Source organism: Rhea pennata, chromosome 1 (assembly GCF_028389875.1).
Source record: "Rhea pennata isolate bPtePen1 chromosome 1, bPtePen1.pri, whole genome shotgun sequence".
In the NCBI taxonomy this organism is placed as follows: domain Eukaryota; kingdom Metazoa; phylum Chordata; class Aves; order Rheiformes; family Rheidae; genus Rhea; species Rhea pennata.
Genome location: NC_084663.1, coordinates 95,254,274 through 95,275,593, shown reverse-complemented (window position 1 = coordinate 95,275,593; position 21,320 = coordinate 95,254,274). Strand labels below are relative to the sequence as shown.

The 21,320-nt window shown below is 38.1% G+C and overlaps 1 protein-coding gene across 1 annotated transcript; it reads right to left on the bottom strand.

Moving 5' to 3' along the window:
- Window positions 1-1,979: 1,979 nt before the first annotated feature.
- ADGRG7 (adhesion G protein-coupled receptor G7) lies at window positions 1,980-19,902 on the bottom strand. Its single transcript, XM_062573597.1, is given in 20 exon segments — window positions 1,980-2,155; window positions 2,158-2,287; window positions 3,211-3,394; window positions 4,414-4,569; window positions 5,538-5,618; window positions 7,194-7,284; window positions 7,287-7,322; window positions 7,325-7,557; window positions 10,354-10,393; window positions 10,396-10,466; window positions 11,794-11,942; window positions 13,228-13,302; window positions 13,304-13,394; window positions 15,234-15,351; window positions 15,436-15,554; window positions 16,352-16,443; window positions 16,961-17,033; window positions 17,035-17,128; window positions 19,389-19,484; window positions 19,686-19,902. Coding segments are annotated over 20 exon segments (2,322 nt in total).
- Window positions 19,903-21,320: the final 1,418 nt, after the last annotated feature.

Here is a 21,320-nt window from a genome sequence, read left to right as displayed (position 1 = left end):
TGAAAAAAATATCAAAACTAGAAAATATTATCACTCCTTTAAGGAACCATCATCACAGTGTCTAGTATGTTTTACAACAAGATCAAATATCATCCTTTGTAAACCACACTATAGTTTCTAAAATACTCTTCTTCAATAAAAGTAAAGGAACTGACAAAGGTAAGAATTACAGACCTAATTTACAAATAAAAATGAATATTGTGTAAAAACATAAACATTCTGTCCAAAAAAAAGTATGACTGAAAACATGCATCACACCAAAATACAGAGAAACAGCTTTCCTGACCAATTTTACTGACATTCTCTGTCATTATCAGAAGCAGTGATGATGAGCTTCAGCCTTGTATCTGATACAACTGCTCTTTTTGGAGGCTTATCAATTCTAGAGAATATTTTCTTCTGCTGCATAGAGAGCACATAGATTTGTAAGTGGTGGAAAACTTCAGGACCACTGAAAGACTTCAGTGAAGGCATTCAGAACATCTCACAGTGCCCAGGGTATTCAGAGATGCTATCCCTAAACATCCAGCTATCACATTTGGGTAAGTTCATGACTTTATTTGGAGTATTCAAATTTTCAAAACACACTGCATTCATTTTCAGAAAAAAAATGAACAAAAACAACAACAACAAAATCTGACCATGCTTCTTAAAAACAGACTTTTGTTTAAACTTCAACATTATGTTCTTGTTTTATTAAAACTGGAGATGGCCAAACATACAAGTATATTTGTTCAGAATGTAGAATAAAAAATATTTTTAAAAATAAAAAAAAAATCTTGGGCTTTTTTCTCATGCAGGAGAGAATGGGATGGGTCAGTGTAGTTGTTCCCACTTTTGTTAGACAGGAACAAACTACAGTGAATCTTAGAGCTTTGCTCAAAGACACAAAGCAAGAAGAGCTGCTTGTTCCTCACACCACTTTGTGCTTAAGCTACCATACCATGCTTCCTTCCATCAAGATGCTCTGCTCTTTCTTCCCTTATTCATCACTTCAACATCTGGAAACTCTTCTTTCTGCTCCCTTTAACATTGCCTTCAACTTCTTCATATTGTGTTGTATTAATAGATGATGGACAGAGAGCAGGATTTTTAATATTTATTTATAGCCTAACTTTAGAAACCATGTCTAATGCTGAAGACAGATGGCTCCTCTCCCTGGCTCCCAATAAAGCCAAAGGACAGACTGAAAGAAAGGTTCATCCAAAGGTCAGTCCAGAGTAGGGCTCTACCTGAAGTACTCTAGCATTGGTATTCTGGAAAAACCTCCAAAGAGTGTGCTTCCTAACATAGGCTGATGCTTGAGGGAGTGATGTGAATAGGAGCTATGTTACACATTTATGACAAATGTCTTTCCCAGCCTGTTTATTCAAGTGTCTAACTTTTTTTTTCATTTTCTCATTGAAAATAGAAAAATTTCAGTCTAATTACCATTTATCCTAAGGAAGTTTTAGATGGGAAGTTTAAAAGACACTTATAAAGTACAGATTTTCTTCTGTAAAGATGATAGTAAGGCCAACATATTATGGAAGTGGATAGTAAGCAGAGTTTGGACCCAGAGCCAGTGAGAACTGTGCTGCTCATTGATTTATCTTTTGGTTTCTAAATAATCAAAATATGAAGGGGAGAACTACATTGCAAAAGCCAGATAAATATGTTCTGCAGGCCTGAGAAATACGACGGGTATAAACAGCGCAACTTCACTGTGTTGTCACTATAATGTCCTCAACTTACTTTCAAAGAGCTTCATCAGTAGCATGCAGTACAAATGGTATCAAGAGGATCTATCACTGCATTGCTGCTAAATGGTCACACAGTCTTGCTAGGATGTGCCCCTGCTTAAGGCTCCTGGTATTTTTGTCTTCTGCTCAATTCCTACCTCCCTGCAGTTGGATTAGCATATTCAACATTGAAGATACCCATGATACATACATAAACACTGAAACATACAGGTTTATATTTCATGTATTTACAGTTTTTTACCTGCAGTTAGATAAGGTGGACAAAGAAATATCTTCTGAGAAAGTTTCGGATGGTCTGAAAGTTTCCCTTGCATGTTTTGCAAGATATGATTTTGAAACATAGTAAGTTTTTGAACGCAGATACACTGGTATCTCTAGCTCTGAGAAAACAGGAGACACTTCAGAAACTTTTGCTTGGAGATTAGCCATCTCAAATTGTACAGAATACAAACCTGACTCCCTGTGGAGTAAATGAAAGCCCAGAGTTTGCCTTTTACTGATAAAACCAGAAGAGATTGATCAGTATGATCTGACTTGAAAAACAGCTGCAACAAGTTTTCCACAACCACTAACAATGAAGTTAATACCTTGAAATGCATGCAGTAATTTCAAAGGGGAAGATTATTCCATGGAACTATGCTGTGGTTGCATGACTTGCACATTGCAATGGATTAGGTAGTGTGTCTCAGAATGGTATTATTGCCCTTTACTGAATAGGATGAATGTAAGACCTGCCTGAGTATGCCAAGAGCAGTAAATGAAATGGTCCCTTATCAGCACTTCAAGCAGACACATATAGAGAAAAAGTGGACTTTTGAATTTCCACACCACTTTTCCTAAATTCCCATTTCAAGCGTTAATCATGAGCACCCTGGGTAAAAAAGAAAGGGCTCATGGTTTTAAATGCTTGGGTCTGTATTACATTTCTGTTCATGATTTCAGTCTGAAATCATGTGGTATAATCCATATATCCAGTAGTACAGTGGTAACCACTGTCTTTTTGCACAGAGAATTTCAGATCTAATCCCCATTGGTGTTAAGGGCCTCAGTTTTCAGTAAATCAAGCAGATAGTAAACAACTTTAGATTTGAGGAGTGGGGAAGTTTTTCTCAAGCTATGAATCTCTTACTTCTCTGAGACTCTTTCCCACAGCTGACGGAGAAGTTTTTTCGTAATACTCACTCTGAATATCACTTTACATAACATTTGGTATAGGAGAAGCCACCCAGACAAAAAGATCTTTTCAATGATGATCTTGAAATAAAATACCACATTGATTTGCACTATGAGAATTGTTTTATGAGTAATAAACAAGAATGATAGCATCCCTTTCTGGACAAAAATTCTAAATCTCTGTAATCGTTTCCCCCAAAGTTACCAAGCTATACTACACTATAGGACAAATAAATCACATACTTTTTTTTCCCCAGTATATCGATTATCAGTCTTAGGATTATTAAATATTTACCTGGTTAGCATTCAAAATGCAGAACACATAGCTGAAAATGAGACTTGTTTCCTAGTGATTTATTAGCATCAGGTAGCCTACTGTCCAGGTGATCACTAGCACTACAACTGTAGAGATAATGACAATCATCTTTTTCATGAGTTAATCCTTTTTATTCATAAAAAACAAACAAACAAACAAAAATCTTTCTCCATACCATCTATTAGCTTTACATTCCTTGGGTTTTCTATTGAGCTTTAAAATTCTGTGTGTAAACATGTTATTTTATTTATTAAAGGCTATATTCCAAATAGTTTTTGTTCAGGTGAGTTGAGAGCATATGCCTTCGTACATTTGTTTGAAGCATCATCGCTAAAGGAAATCCTGAAAGAGAAATCTGTCCAATTTTATCTGAATAATCTGTGTTTAGAATAAGTAACTGGAACATATATTACTTTAACAACTTCAAAAAGTAAGATTTGCCAAGGAAACAGGAAGCAGTAAGAATGAATGTGTTAGCTGTTATAAGTTTTTAGAAAATAAAGAAACTTAATCCAAATGTCCTCAATTTTCAATACAAGAATAAGCTGCCAACGAAATTTGGACATCCAATTTCTCCTCAGTCTAAGAGGAGTCAAAGATAAAGTATTTTGGTTTGCTCCAAGCCTGAAAATTACATATAAAAGCAATGAAAAGATTATGAAAAGTTTTGCTGAACATATCAGCTCTATGAGTTAAAAAAAATTAAAGCAATTCTGTTTTAATACAAATGTCACTGCAGAGTCTGTGACACTTAGCTTGTGACAATACACTGAGAGTATATGTGAAATTGAGCAAGTAATTCTACTTCAAATCTGGAGAACTGGCCTGATAATTGGATGTTCTGAGAATCCCTAATTCTCATTTGACTGGACCCAGTTCTTCTCTCACTTATATTGATTTAAATTGGGGATAACCTTTATTGAAATCAAGTTGAGTAACTCTCCAACAAGAAAAAAAAAAGGCAATAAAAGCTTGCAGTATGTTCACTGAAATGCAAATGAACAAAGAGCACTATCTGGCACACTGGAGTAATGAAATTAATTTTCTGAATGCTTTAAAAATACATTTCTTTTAAAAAAAAGATTACATTCAAAATCCAAGTTCCTGGCAAGAATGCCTAAGCTTATGACAACAGAGTGAAGAATTAGTCTGAAGGCTCTGAGGAGCTCTATGCCAGCTCACCTTGTCAAATTTGTGTTATCCCTCTATATCACAGAGATTGTGATGTTGATGAAGATGATAAACAGGATATGAGTGCTACTAGCAATAGGAATGACTGCAAAGTAGGCTTCTCCATGGTGAAATTTCTGCTTTTCATTCAGTGCTGCAGGCCAGCAACTTTAAATATAAGGAGAGGCTATTTCAAAAGATTTGTTAGGCCTATTATTCTGAATACAAAAGTAATATATCACTTCTCATCCTGAAGAGCCTCACAGGGCTTTCTAGATGGTATTAACCTATCTCTGAACGGCAACCACTCCCTGAGAGCTGAGGACATCGATTATGCCTTTCCCTGTAGAGTGCAAAGTGATTTATTAGACAAACTGCATAGGGAAATGTAATAAGATGGAAAGTAACTATCAAATAGGTATCTGGCCAGCAAGTTTATTTTTAGTGTATATGTGATAATAGAGCTAAAGAATGATAAGGGAAGACCTAATGGACAAAGGTTGAAACAAAAATGGGGAAAGCTTTAGGCAGATGGGGTTATTCTGCAATAATCTTTTCATCTTTTTTGTGGTTGATAAATAATCTCAGTAAGACATGCCCCTAAATGAACATCATGAGATGACCATCATGGGGAAAGGGGCTTGTGTGTACATTTATTCCAAAAGAAGTCTGCCTCAGTTCTGTATCATCCTCTCATATCGCCAAGGTACATTACGAGCATAATAGCCAGCTTTGGGATCCTGGCACTCAGATGAGAGCGGAAACTAAAAGCATACAGTAATTAGGGATATCAGTTATGCTGGCCAGAAAATTTTAAGATAAATGGGATGATTAAGCTTAGATATTGAAATACAGTTATGCACTTAAATGAGTGTCTTGAATTTCAGCTAGGCCAAGAGCACTGCCAATCTCCATTTAAAGCCACAAGGGAGTTTACAGGAGCATTTAAGGCAGATAGGTGATTTAGTATCCTAAATCCTTAGTGAGGAAAAACTACAGTTTCTTAGAGTGGAAGTTGAGTTTGAATGAAGAGTTTTCTTTTCTTTAAGTGCAGGCAATAAAACTAGAACAGTGTTAAACATAAGTCAGCATAAAAGGTATGGGATAGCAAGTATCTTAATAATTCATGTGCTTACAGTTCTCTCTATTGGTAGTTTAATGCTTTTCATTCTCTGTAAGTAGCTCCAAGTGTTATGGCAACAACTATAGCAGAGATTACTAATTAATAGAAGAGACATCATCACTTTACTGTTCAGTTGCATAGATCTGCCTTATCCTCTTCTACAGAAATAGCTTCTTTCCTTCTAAAACATGTAGATTTTAGGACCTGTGTTTCATCCACCTTGCACTAAGGTAAGTGGGTATCCATAGGCTAGAGGAAAAGGCAGGACTGGAAGCTGTGAGCAGTATTTAGTTGAAGACAGCTTGTGTCCATACCTTGTTCAGTTTTTGCCTTTAGAGAGCTTCAGCACAGCTTCCAGAGATGATTCTTCTGGTAACAGAGCCAGCTCTTTTATGTACTGTAGCTGACTTACCACAGCCATGCAAGCCCTTGCCTGCAGAGGGAAATTAATTTAAGATAATTCAGCTCCAAGCACTGTTACATTTCATACAAATTTGATGCAGAGGGTACTTTTTATTTCTCAGAGAAGTATGCAGTATGGAGTTACTTCCTCGATCCCTTTGCATCACTTGGTATTTTCCAGCTCCCCTGACTACCTGTTAGAAGTTTAAGCTGCATGTCTCAGGGGCAGGAGGCTCTCACACAAGCTTTTGTCCAGGAAATAAACATGCTCCTTAAGGGCTGTTCCTGTTCTCTCCCGCCTTCAGCCTTACTACAGATCTTCCAGACTGTCCAATATTTGCTCTACTCTCGAAGTCTGAAGTGCAATGAATCAGAATCATGCTATTTTGCACACGTGTATGGAATCACAAGACACAGTGGAGAATCTAGTACTGGGTTATGATGCAATATAGACCATAGAGCAGAGTGTCATTTAGCCAGGCACTTTTAACTGTGCGTTTTTTGGCTTGTGTGTGCAGTCTGAAGTCTAAAAGATTTAGTGGAATTGTCTCTGTCCCCACACAAATGCAAGACATAATAATAAAATAATTGAAATCTAAAACTGTTTAGTAGATGCCATCAGAAACAATGTACCACAAAGGTTAAATACATAGTGGGCCAAAGGCAGATACTCCTGTATACCGTATTAGAATAGTGTCTTGAAGGAAGCTGAGATTTTTATTTTACTTCGTGTCTGAGTCTTCATTCTTCAGTCCTCCAAGTAGTTCCCTTTCAGCTTGCAATGTAGCTGCTATTCACTATAATGTCTTAAGGATGTGCCCATTGCTTATTAATAAATAATGTAACAAATAATGTAAGTCAGTTCTTGCTTCTGGATACACACAAGGCTGTGGCTGAGATCACAAGGGCCAGAGAATAATTTTACTTTCCATATGCAATCACTGTATTTGAAAGATTTTTTCCTTCAGTTGACAGAAACAGGTTGTTGAAATGATTGAGAAATTTCTCCTGCATGCAACAGACCTGCATTGCTGAGCTGATGAACAAGCTATTGATTTCCATGCCACTTTGGGACAATGACAACAAACTCAGATTATACCAATAGTGTAAGCAGTAACTGGAGATTACTTATTAAACCGTAGTGGCTAACTCAGGACACTGACTGTAATTGCTCTCTACTGGTCTAATACTTTTACAAACCTCTCTGAATGTACTGTGTACTGATACTTTGGTATGAGATTGCTACATATTTGACTTTAAATCTCACCCCCATCCAATTACTGGTATGGTTACAATGAAGAATCCAGGAAGTGGCTTCATGGCTCTAAGCAGCAGTAAGTACAATTGTGCAGAATTGGTGCTGTCTGCATAAATGTTGCCAACAAAAAGTAATGCCTAGGACTGCCACAATTGTACACCAAGAGCCTGCAGAAAGATCTGCCAGATCAGAGGTGAGTAAGATATTATTGGTGGTATTGTAAGTCTGATATTGCTGGTCATATCTGGTAGTATCACTGCCATGATTCCTGGTATTTCAATTCTCAATTCCAGAGATTAAGATGATGTTAAAAATTAGTAGAGAGAAGCAGAGACTCACTAACATCCATGTTATTGAGGACTTCTGAGTTTTCCTTTTAGTAGGAATACGTTTGAGAGGAAAAAGTAAAGCAAAATAAGAAAAGTTACAAAATACTTCCTCATCTTCTGAAGCTCACTTACATATTAGAGGAAGCTAGCTAGGGTATGCAATCTTTAATACATAGAAAAACCAAAGCTGTAACTTTTTGCAGAGTTCTATGATGTTGTTATTCTTACACAGCTTACTGAATTTGTCAGCAGTGTCTGATTCAACTACTGCAGAGAATATTCAGCACCTTTGAGGACTGTGCCCTTTCCAACAGTGTTTGGGATGCATTTTCCTTCTTCCTCTCTGCAGTTTTTAGAATCATTTTCTTCAGTGCTGAGAGGTGAAATAGCATAAGAGAAGTACTTCTAAACACCCTTCAAGGTAAAAGAGAATAACCCCCCACTTCCAAACTCTGTCTTACAAATGTATTTGACAAGCAGAGTCTGGAAGTTCCTATAGGTTTAAATATGTGTACATTGACCTTGAGGGAATTACTTCAAATCTATGTAAGTGCAAGCAAGATGAGAAGCTTGCATTCATCTATGATAGCTACAACTCTGTTGGCATGACTTTGCTCCTTGTTCAAATGAGCATCTAAGAGTCACATGACACCATAAACTATAGGCATGTCTATCAAGGAAGTTTGCTGTAATTATATTTGATTGAAGTAATTTGCAATAAAATGTTAAACAATGTAGATAAACATTTGCATTTAATCATGATGCTTTGAAATCACCTATTATGGACAGACATTTTGTAAATGCTGTTTCATTGCTCAAAGGCAAGAAAGTATAGGACTGGGTACAGAAACTATCAAATAGAGAACAGAAAGCAGAGCAATATTTAAATAGGATAGCAAAAGGAGAACCTGAAGAGTGATATACGTGTTTCTATGGGAATGCTAGAAGTCTAAGAAATAACACAGGGAACTGGAATGGCTATCCTTAAATGAAGACATCAACATAACAGGCATATCAGTAATTGGTTAGAAGAAAGATATCTCATGGGACATGTGGGGAGATGTGTTATAGGTCAGCAAAGTCTGACCTTTGGCTACAGATTTGCTGAACAGTCTCTTCTGATACAAGAACTAGGATGCTTTGAATGAAGCTAATAGAAGCCATTTTCAAACTATACAAAATAGGCAGATCTTTCTGCAACTATAGAACTTGTTGCCAAAAAACGTGGATGCTGAAAGTTTATATGGTTTCAAAGTGGAACAGACAATTTTTCATAGAAGAAAATTCCTTTGAGACTTTCTAATTAAAAGAAATCATGGCCTACAAAGAAATTCCCTGAACTGCAAAAGCTTGGAGATTTAGGAGCATATTGGGAAGAAATAGCACATATATTTTTCCTGTTATGCTCTGTCACAGCCCTGAGCAAATCTCCCTCCAAAAAGGAGTTTGACTGCCAGTACCCAAAGCCAGCTCTGATATGGTGCAGCTGGATAACCTTGGGTCAAAATCTTATAAAAACAGCTAAGTTATGAGCAAAAGCTGCAAGACGTCCCATGTGGAGCCTTCCCTCTGCTCAGGAGCTGCATTAAAGCCGAGGGGCTCATCCCCGCTTCTCGCCTGAGCTATGTTACCGCATATGGTTCTGACATACTTTCTCTAGGCAGCTGCGTTTACTGTAAACTGCTCATTGTACTGGCTAGGTAGATGTTCAGTCTGACCCAGCACAGACACTCTTATGTTCCTATGCACTCCAGAGTCATCCTTTTGTTTTGCACATTTCTGGAATTTCTGCTGGAAAGCAGTTGTACTGTAGAGTTGCACATACAAGCTCCAGCAAAGTCCACTGTCCAGCCTAAAAGCGCTATCAGGTAGAAAACATTAGCAGATATTATTATTCACAGAGTGATGATGATGAACAGGCTGTGGTAAGCATATTTATGAGCCATGCATTATCTATCCAAGCAAGGAATAAAGTCACTGGGGAAGAGCACAGCAATGCTAACCAAGTATTTGCATTGCAGTTTAGTTCACTGAATCACTACTTCTCACCTCAAATTCATAGGCATGTGAGGAACCCATCTGGAACTTACCTTGACTGGCAGCAACAGAACGCCTATACGTGAGAGCATCCCTTCATTTGCAGAGGCATTTGAGCATTGCTCTCCGCAAGTTCACTGCCAGTCAGGAGCTAATCACTCTGGGACTGGTAGACCAGCCTGCAGGGCTGTAGTCATGATAGTGTCAAGTCTACATTTTCCTGATCATAAGACTGGGATGGGCCTCAAAAGCTAAATAGACACATTCAGTTGAGTGTAGGCCTTGATGAGAAATGTGTGCTTCACAGGAGACATCAACATTCATCATGAGGAAGGAATATTTCCTCATGGGGTACTTCTGATACCCTATTGCTGTGCTTTGCATGACACAAATGAGAGCGATGGAAAAACTTTTCTTGTCAGTGGTCATGCCCAGTATTTCATACAAAAGGCTTGGCCCTTTACAAAACTGAGCTTTTAGTTATCCTGTTACATCACTTCTTCTCAAATCTAAACATTTTTTAGTATGGATTTCTCAAATAATAATCACATATATAAATATCCTCATGTTAAAAGAGGCAAAGAGTTACAGAGAAGTTAAAATCACATCCAGGTGAGTGGCAGGGCTGAGGCATTACTTAACTTTAACTAGTAAGCCATACTTAATCCTCAAACTACACAATTAGCTCTTTTTTTTTATTACTTGCTAATAAACAATACTGTTTTGTTTTCCCCTCAAACTATATACCGAGCAAGATATTTTAACAGCATAAAATATTTACAATTTTACATCTTCAGTTTTACCTAGTGAAGATCTGAAACAAAATGGTAATGACCAGACCAACATGGACAATCCAATACCAGCGTAAGAGATATACTCCGAAGGCTTTGCATAATTATATTTGATCTGGAAGGCCTAGAAAAAAATTTGCATCAGTAATAAGATGAGCAGACATATTTTTCCTTCTAAAATTGTGTGTTTCTAGTTGCACATTGAAATGAAAATGTTTTTGTAAGGTTATGATTGTTGCTTGCCATTGTCAAAATTTTCAGACAACACAGAAATATTCTGGACAATCAAGGCTAGAGAAGTTCCAAGAGAGACTTAACAATGTGAATAAACTATTTAGCAAAGTAGCATATTAAATTATTCATAAACAAGTGTAAGGTGACACAGATTGGAAAGAGTAGCTTTAACTTTTCTTACTGATGTACATTTTGAATTTTGACTAGTAAGGACTAGTTGTAAAGAATTACTGATCAAAACCAGTCCATGTTTGTACAGTGACAACAAAGCAGCAAACAAAAAGTAAATGTATTCAGTGAAACGGAAAATACTGTTGTCTTTGTACAGGTGGATAGAAATCTCTTAGGATATAGTCATCTTATTTGAAAATGTTATGCAAATATAGCCATCTTATTCAAAAATGTCACTCATAACATTAAAAGGAAGTCTAGAAACAAGTAAATATTAGAAATATGGAAATGCTGATCTATGAAGACAGATTAAAAAGAAATTTCAAAATCCTGGCACCACTGAAGTCAATGGCCAATATGCAATTTTAGCTGGGGAAGGTTTCATGTGGAGAAGTTGAAATAAATACATCTAGAATAATAAATGTCAGAGAGGCAGTCATTCCTAAATAGTCTTGCACAAGAGGAAAATACAGAAAACTAAATGATAGTGGACTTAATATTTACAGAGTAATTACTTTTTATAAACATATAAGTAAAGGTGCTGAGTGCTTTGAGTTGTTTACTCAGCATAAAGTAGTGCCACATAGACAGCTGAGCCAACTCAGGCACCAGCCTATTGTATTGTTGGTCTCAGGGCACTTTTGGGTTTAGACTTGCGTTAATTTAACAACCAGCTGCAGCAATTTACGTGCAGTGCCAGAGGCTACCACAGCTGAGCAAGGGGAATAAATTATGCCAGCAGTTCCTTGCTGCTGGGGTGCAAAGTTGGGTGGGTTTAGCTAGAATTTATGTCAAAGGAAACCAGGTTCCAGCAGCCTGGGGAGCTTCTGCATGTCCCAGTTTGCCAATTCAGCCATAGGTTGTCTTAAAGGCCATGGGGGAACATGGGGAACGGCCATAGGGGTCATCTTAAATGCCTCTGCCTTCAAGTTCGGTGAACGTACACCTAAGCCCTTATATATTGACAGTCTGATCTTATAAATCAAAGAACAATTGGAAAAAAATAAATCCAGGCTCATCCTGTTCAAGAAGGAATGGTGTTCTATTATCAGGACAGCAAAATTAGTAGTGTGGTTACACCTGAGTCTCAAGAGTTGGTCCCCTTCTTTTTTACAGCCTGTGATACTCCAGTCATTGGTGGTATAGTCCCAAAAGACACAGGCATGATCATGCAGCTGAAGCTCTGATGTGTTGTACTGTGGACTGGGATTACAAAGAGAAAACGTGATTGAAGAGGTATCAGCAGATACTCAGCAGCAAACTGTGTGTGCTGACAGGTATTCTCTGGAAGGAGAACTGAACCTACTGAGCAGTTTACAGCAAATCCAGAAAACTTTATGAAGAACACTAGTAATGGCATAATTTGGCTTTGTGAGCTTACATTGTAGGTCCTTTCTCAATCAAGACTGCAACAAAATTGTCAATTTATTTGAATTACTCAGATAATTATGGTTCAGATACACGTCCACTAGGCACTCAGGAAGTGCCAAATAAATTGTGCATAAGCCAAACAACAGCTTTCAGATACTTGTAACATTAAATTACTGCCAACTGGAGCTGAATCCACACTGGAACTGGGAAGCAAGCAATTTTAAAATCCACAGCCAAGTCTATGAACCATCCAGTCCCCTCCTCCAGCACAGCTTTGCTAGCACAATCTTATCAAGCTGCATGCTGTATTTTTCAACCAATATACTTCTGTAGGTAACTGCAATTAGAACTGCATTTTAATACACAATGAACACTATGAGATGTGCACGTAAATAGGGAAAGCCACATTATATGCGATACTAAACAGTTTAGTTAAAAATGACAGCCAAACGCAGAAATTAAAAAAAATAATTATAGGCTTATTTCAATGATAGCCATACAAATTGCACTTGTTTCTCAGGTCACTTAATTGCTTAGATCCGTTAGGATGATTATTGATCTAATATATGCATATGTTTGGGCCTAAAAATCTTTGTCAAGTGAGTTAAGCATTGGAAGAAAAAGGCACATATTGTTTTATGAAGAAATATGCTAAAAATCAGTGTAGCTCATCTAAAAATCCAGCTACTACAGGCAAGTGAGGAATCGCATAGGACATTTCCTGAAAAAAGCAGTAATGTCTGCAGTAAATTCCTGGGGGAGGAAGCTAAAGTAAAATACATGATGATTTTAAGGAAAGAGGGAGTTAAGAGATACTATGAGAAGTTAACGCTCCCCAGCCTGGTAAGCTTGTTGGGCTCTGCTCTGCCATTCATGTTATCAGATGTTAAATACACAAGCTGAAAAATATTTTCCATGCAACATTATCTACATATGCTTCCTGTTTCACTTACAAGGTCATGTATGCATCCCTCAAGCTCCCTGAGCTGCTCTCTGCCAGAAATCAAGGGAGCATACCAAAGAAACCTCTCTGCTTGAGTCTCTTCCTACAAATTTTGAAGATGAGCAGTAGGACTAGGTCAGCCTCTGGTCGTTCTTATGACAACTTACCTTTGAGCTGAAGGCTAGTTCAACACCACTGATACTTCCACCTTCAGTGCTGCCAGACATGATTTATTCAGAAAAAACTACTGCAACTCTTATAAATCCTCAACTGGAAGAATTTGTCATTTTGACACAGGACAAAACCAGCTTTTCCATTGTCCGATGAACTGTCACTAGGCAAACAGGAAAGTAGGTACAGATGTCAGAGAGGCTGGTGCTTCCCAAGCATCCTACATTATACTGTTTCACACAAACAGAATTTACAGCAGATTTTTTGTTAGGTATTTTTTAGGATCCATTTAAGATCTAGAGAAGAGCTTCTTTTCCCATGAATCTCAGGAGACTCATCTTCAATTTTTGCTGAGATAAAGTGTTAAAATAATCATTTCCCTTCTCTTGATTCTTGAAGAAAAAACGCTGATAGTGAGAGGAAAATAATATCCTATATCCAGACATGTACACATGTTCCAAATACTCAGGATTTTAATAGCACTGAAGAAGAAATAGTAACAGGGCCAAGTTACTAGGAACTCAGAGGTTCAAAGATGCTGGCGAGCTCCTCCATTGAGACCCACTGTTGAACTCTCTTTTGTGGCACTCTTCTACAAAATTAAAGAGATTTTTTTAATGATTTAAATCACTAGTCTTAATTGTAGCTTAAAGGAAGAAGCAAAAATCCTGTTTTAAATAACTAATTTTATTCTTGGCTTTACTTTGATACTTTTTGTTTTCATCAAGAGAGATTGAGAACAGTAAATTTATACCTGCAAAACATCACAGTTGTTCATTTAATTTTAAATACATCTATTTTTTGAAAAGATACACTATGTATTCAATCTGTCTCTCTTGAGAGAAGAGTTGTGACATACTGGCTTTATGATAAAGACTATAATTAGATGATCACATGTTTTTACACAGGATTGTGATCAGTTACACCATCAGTAATGACAGCTTAGTACTATTATAGTGTTATACAGAGAGGTTAAGGACAAGTCTGCTCATTTCAGGTACCCAACCTGAAATTCCTATAGTTTTTAATATGCCATAGAAATGCACATGATCAAAGCTCAACTGCCTGGGATTGTAGTTGCAGCTGTGCATAATTAGCACTTTTGCGAATCAGACACAAGGGACAAAACTGAACATTCAGGAAACAAAGACCGTGTAACTAGCAACCATGAATTAAACATTTGATGAGTCTCCATGGGTTGTTTCAAAGAAACAACACAAGATCAATGTCTAGCAAAAAGGCACATTTGATCCAACATTCAAGTCCCTGCTCCGTAACAGAAGGCTTCACTTCAGAGTTTCATAAAATAGCTTGCAAGCATTTCTTTGGCATTGAGAAATTGAGAAATTTAGCCTTAAACTTTCAAAAATAATTTACTTAAAGAAAAGTAAGGATCACCGTTAGAATATGTCAAAGTTGTAAGCCAGCAAAAGCAGTCTTAAAAGAAGTGTCAGAGAATTTTAATAACACTGCTGCCAACACCATGTTTAAAAGCTGCACAGGCATTTCTACAGCTCCTTGCAGTTTAGTGATATGTCCCGTAGGAGAGACCCAAAGCTGTGTAGGTGACTGGGTGTCTGACTGGTGTGTGGCAGGCACAGCACAGTGACCTTTGCAGTCTATTGACAAGGAAAAGTAGTGGCAATTTGAGGTGAGATGGTTGATGCCCTTGGATTTCAGGGGAGGTGTGTATGCAGTAGCTTTTGATCTTGATATTCACAGAGACATGGCTCAAGATTCATTACCTTCTGAATTTAAAAAAACAAAATAAATGAAAAATTCTCAAATGCCAAAGGCTTTCTGGCCATGTTGCACATATATAAGCATTAATCTATAAATAAGATCAACTAGCTCATTTGATATATACATTTCTTGCACCACAGTATAACACCAGCATGTATAAAAAACCAAGAGGTAATTGTTTATGTCAGCTCAGAATTTTTTTTTCAGACAATAGTCATTCAAAATTTTCCCAGGTCTGGTTTTCTGTAAAGGAAAGAACTTACTGTAATATATAATGTTGAGCAGTATCTGAACTTCAGTATTGAGATCTCCAATAAGGCCAGGGACATTTTCTTGTATTTCTAGTTTTGTTGACTGAAAATATCCCAGTCCCGTACCTACAAGAATTATCAGTGGATACATTAGAATTTATGGTACATACCACCTTGTCTACAGAAATCCAGCGAGGTACACAGGCTTACCTCTCTGTGCAGAAAATAGAATCATAGATGGGTTTAATTTCAGTGGGACTGACTGGATTGCAGTGTTGGAGTGGGTGATGTTGCTGGTCAAAGAAAATTCTTCCATTATTCTTGTGAGGCTGCACTGAAATAATGAGTAAGAAAAAACATTCTTTCCTGCTTTTTGTCAATATGCAGCTACAGGTTCAGTTTCTGTGCTTCCTCTCTGATTTTGTTCTCCAGCGTGCGAAGCAGAGTGCAGAAAATTTGTAAGCTTGCTGTAGCTGCACATGAGGTCACCAGAAATTTTATTTCTGGGGTCACTTCTGAGGTCACCAGAAATCTTACTTTTGGCGTCAGGATTTGGGCTAAGCTGCAGCTGGGGCAGGGGTACAGTGAAGTCCAGCATAATGCCAGATTGTAATAGGTCACTAGGTAAGTGGGAGATTTCTTCTAACAAATGCATGTAAACATACGGGATTCTTCAGAGAGAGCTTTCTCTTTCCCTACACTGGATGCTATACTAATACTTCTGACTCCTCTGAAATGAAATGAAAACCCTGTAAGTGTTTGTAAATAGCGTGTTCTCCCAGCATCCCAGCTGGCAGGCAGGACCACCTTGTAAACTATTACATGTCTACAGTCAGTGGCATGCTCCTTAAATGATTTCACCGAACTGTTGGAGCCAGATGATGACCAAATAAGGACCTCACTCCAGAAGCCCCGACTCCTCATACCCTATCCTCCTCTTTTTTCCAAAGCAGAAAAGTCCAGCCAAAATTATTTCCCTTGGTGTATTTCTACTGAATCAACTAAATTGCATACTGGAGATGGCCACTGAAAGCATTTTGGCTCATTTGTAAACCACTTCTACATTGAACTGGAAGGTCAAATGAAGTTCACTACATTTAATAAAAATGGCAAAATCTAATGTCACCTTGCTGTAACATTGAGGAGATTATTGTGTTTAAATTCTGTTTCATTAGCATCCAGGAGTTGACTCACTTTAGCCATTACTGCCACAGATGCCTGAGACAAGTGGGAAAAAAAAGGTAATATTCAATAACAACTGAAATAAATGAGAAATAAATGATCTCATGTTCTACGTAGTGAATTGGCACAGGAAGACCACTTAATTAACATTGTTTCAAGCTACACACACTGGAATAAACAAAGTAGAGGATATCATTTGATAGAATGCAAACTTTGAGCCTGGTTTTATTACTTTAAACAGTAAAGATTAAATGATGAACTTAACATCTAATGATGATAGCATTAGAATTTCAGATATATGCGAGTTAAAATAGCTGATAACAAATTTCCACACCGCTCTGAGAATGGAAACAGCAGTGATTCCACAAATATGCATGCAGATCCACTAGTGAATAACTTATCTTATAACCAAATGAATGCATTTTGATGAGTTATTTGGTAAAGTTATTAGGAACTGCTTTGAAGAGTGTTCCCTCTGCTTGTGGAAGAGGGCAGAATCAATAGCCAAATCATGAATCCCTAGAAATCTTACTTCAGTCTTAACAAGTCTCACCTGAGGGTCTTCTGAAATATTTGGCTTTTTCAGGATCTTCACTGCAATATTAGCAGCAGTGGAAATACTCTGCGGTTAGTTGGTCTGGCATGGAAGTAAGGATCTGTGTGTTACCTGCAATAGCTGAAATATTACTCAACTCTGCAGTTTCAGCTTGTTAGAAAATTGCCATTCAGCAGAAAGAAAACAAGAAAAGGAAAAGCAGTCAATGATTTTATAACATTCTCACATTAAATCAAGTTAGAAAAGTAACTGGTGGTCTAAACTGTTTCAGTCTATGTCAAGCAAACAGAGTTTATGCTGGAAGGCTATTTATTTTATTGGAGGGACCACCTGTGGGAGATGAGAAAATTTTCCTGATCTAATTGAAATTTCCCATGTTGCAACTTGTGTCCATTGCCTCTCATCCTAAACCTGTGCATCTCGGAGAAGATCCCGGCCTTGCCTTTCTCCTGGCCTTGTCTTTAGTTGATTGGACTTCTGGATCTCTAAGCTTCAGTAGACCATTCTCTATCTCTTAAGGAAGAAGAACTACCTTTGTTGAAAAGCTGTGAGAGGAACTTAAGAAATATCATATGGAATAAGTTAGTTCTCAATACAGTACTCATCAACTGCAACAGGAACATTAGCCTCACTTCTGTATGCTATGTATAGTGTCAAATTGGAATAAATGTAGAAAACTGAAATAAAATATTCAGGTCGTGGAGACCCTGATGAGAACTGGTTGAAGCTCTAGATGGATCCAGTTATCACTTAATGGGGAAAGCATAAATGTCTGCAATATTTTAAGAATGCAAACACAAAAAATGATGAGGAAATATCTCTATGCGACATGAAGGAATAGCTAGGTAACATAAACACTTAAAGACAAGGAAAATTCACTAATTAAGAGGAGAATTTTCTTATTTTGTTATGAAGACCAACTAAGCAGTTGGTTTTAAAAGTTATCCTTTTTCTAATCCAGTGATAAACTCAATGGGTAGCTTAAATAACTGAATTATTCTCAAATTGTTAATATTGGGAAAATATCAAAATCAAGATTAATTCATCCATTAGCTTATGAAATATTTTTAAATCTCTGAGTGACAAGAAAGAAAGGTGAATGTATTGCATAAAAACAAAAGAATTTTGCATTTCTAATAATTGGAGGTGTTTGGTTTGACTGGAAAACCTCTGCATGTGCAGCGTGTGCCTGCAGTACATTGTGAACGCCTGTGTCTTACCTCTGACTTGTGGCATGACCTTGTTTTCTAAGTAGATATTTGTACTTATGGCAACAAAAATCCTTTTAAGCCATTGCATTCATGATTACTAGTATATAGACATGTTCCTCATATTTCCTAATAGGCACCTTCATAAAGACCATAGTTTTCTTAGAGTTCACTAGATGGCAGCACAACATTAAAAATCATAACAGACCCCTTTCCCCCCCCCCCAAAAAAAAAAAAAAAAAAAAGAAAAAAAGAAAAAAGAAAAAACCTAACAGCAGAATAACCTGAAGGTGCAACTAAATGCTTTTAATTTTTTAGTGAGGGTTATATACTGGGAAAGAATAGCCTTGATCTTTACTTAGCTTATCCAAAGATAAAGACAGGCTAAGTGTTGGGCTGGAGATACAATTTCACACCAAAAGAGCATGGGGAGGCATCTGCTCTGTTTCTTACTTAAAGGGGCTGCAGCAGTTTTTTAATTTTTATTTTTAATTGGGACCAGGGCTAAGATGCAGAAGAAGAGGAACAGTCCCTGTCTTCGTGGGTTTAATCGTGTCCAATACACCAGGTTTCACAGATATTGCAGAGCTAAGCCTTAAAGCAAGGATGAGTGACTTCTGGATTTTATCAGGAAGAGCTTGTCATTCAGACCAGAGATTTTGCTTTGAATTCCAGGGGGACAACATTGTCTCATCCTTGGTCAACTATCACAGCCTTGAATGCAAAGACTCTTAATCCTTCCTGACACGTCAGTGTTACCATCGCTTTGCTCCCTCATGCTGGTCTTGTCCAAGTGCCTTTCAGCTGTTCACCGATTTGGTATCCTGGGTCATCCTCACTTCCAGTCTGCAGTGTTTGCTAGGACCTGGGCACTGGAGAGTTCCCAGTCCAATTAACAGATGTGAAGTGGGATGCTGTGTTCAGACAAAACTGAGCGAAATAAAAAAAAAAAAAAAAAATCACCATTCAAAATTCAAGCCATTTACAAAGCAGGCACATGCCAGGAATGCTGCTGAAAAGGCTTCGTTGGTTATTTTTTCTTGACACCAAGTTTTAAGATGTGTGGATAACTTATAAACAGTATATACCAAAATACAGTATATACTGCTTCAGTTACCTATTGAGAGGAGAGGTTTTTTATAAGATGCTATAGGATCTCAGCCACTTTTTAAATAGCATGTCGAGATATAACTTAAGTTTCCTGTGATGCTAGAGGAAGTCCAGATTTTCATTACAATTCAGAATTTCGTGGAGTTGCAAAGTAGGAGTTTTTCCCACTCTGGAGCACATCCAGATTGCTATTGAACTGTTACCTGTAATTTTATAATTACAGAAGGATCATAAGAGCAGAAGGATCTGAATTTAGTACAGAAGCACTTGCTCACAGGCACATGGCCTCACGGAGGCATGACACTCCATCCAGCATTACCTGCATGTGTGTCAGCGTTACAAGTGACCACCCATTATTTAACTAATTAATTATTGTCCTCAGCCAGTCAGTTCCTCATCTGTACCAATGCCCCAAGCGCAGAGATTTGCACTGGACCTTACTGGGTGCTGTGAGGTTTCTCTCAGTCCAGTTCTTGAGGTCACTCTGGGTGGAAGCTCTGTCGTTAAGTGTGTCAACCATACCTCCCTCTTGCTGCCAAGTTCAGTACTGTCCTCAGCTTTACTGAAGGTTCCTACTGTGTCATCAATGAAGATATTGATGAAGACAACACTGGCCCTCATATTGACTGAAGGGCTACTCTACTCTTAGAGAATGCCAGTTGACCATTAAGATATTCGTCACTACCCTTTGACTTTGGTGATCCAGTTAATTTTCAGCTCAGCTACCAGTCCGTTCATCCAGCCCCAAATAAGAAAATGCTGAGGGAGGTAGTGTCAAAATCTCACTAATATCAAGGTATTTTACATATACTACTCTCCTGTCTTCTGCATAGCAAGTCATTTCATCAGGAAAGGCAATTAGGTTGGCTGAACGTGGTTTGCCCATTGTAAATCTGTGTAGACTGTTCCTGATTTTTTCTTCTCCTTCACATGCTTGGAAATAGACTCCACAAGAACGTGCTCCATGACATTTCCAGGGCCTGAGGTGAGCCTGATCAGCTTACAGTTTTCCTGGTCCTCCTACTTGCTTTTCTCAAAGTTATGCATAACATTAACCTTTTTTAGTTATTTGTAACCTCCCCTGATCATTGTGATCTTTCATAGTTGCCAGACAGCAGCCCTACTGCAACATCAGCTGGGTTTTTCAGCATGAATCTAGATGAATCCCATCTAGACCTATGGATTTGAATACTTTTGTGGTGCTGCTGGCTTGCTTCTAATGGAGGAAAGGCAGGAAGGAATTACTACATTCATGCATGAACATGTATGCATTCATACACAAACACATATTCAAGATCTATCTTTCATCTTTCCCTTTACTCAAGCTTTTGATGTCCTTCTGAGCAAACATGAGTTCTTCTGCCAAAGGTGTCACTGCGCAGCAAGACACCTGACAGTGAGTATTCACATGACAAGTGACATGACAAACTTGATAGGCACTGGCCGCAGCACAGGTTGTTGCCTGAAAAATGTGAGCTGAGCATCATTACCAGCTCCTGCGATAAGGAGACAGCATCCTTCTAGCTGATGTGGATCCCCTACACACTCCGCTTCCTCCAATTGCAGGTGTGGAAGGATGTGGTGCTGGGGCAGAGGAGCCTGAAATGGGAGTCAAGCAGGCCAGTGCTGTGCCAGGCACAGAAAACTTGACTCTTCCAAAACCAGCAGCGGTAGCAGCAGGAGCTGATGGTGGGCATTATCCTGCAGGCTCCTCAGTTGTATCCCTTTAACTCTGGCCCATCCTGATGTAGCCACTGAGGTCTCAATCAGATTTTCAAGATGTTCAAACAGAGGAATCCAAACAAAGGCCAAATTGGCTAGAAACAGGCTATGGTCAGTGGAAACTCATAATGTCTTTCCCAGATATGCTGTTCATTTAAGGGAATGACAGAAGTGGACGAAACGTATGGTCTCGCCTAGAAAGTAGAAGCTCGTCCGTGCTTCTACTGAGCTGATCTCAGGAGAGGGTGGACACATGAGAGGCCTCCAAAGCAGGGGCTGCATTCACAGAAATAACACCAGCTGCTTATGGTACGGTG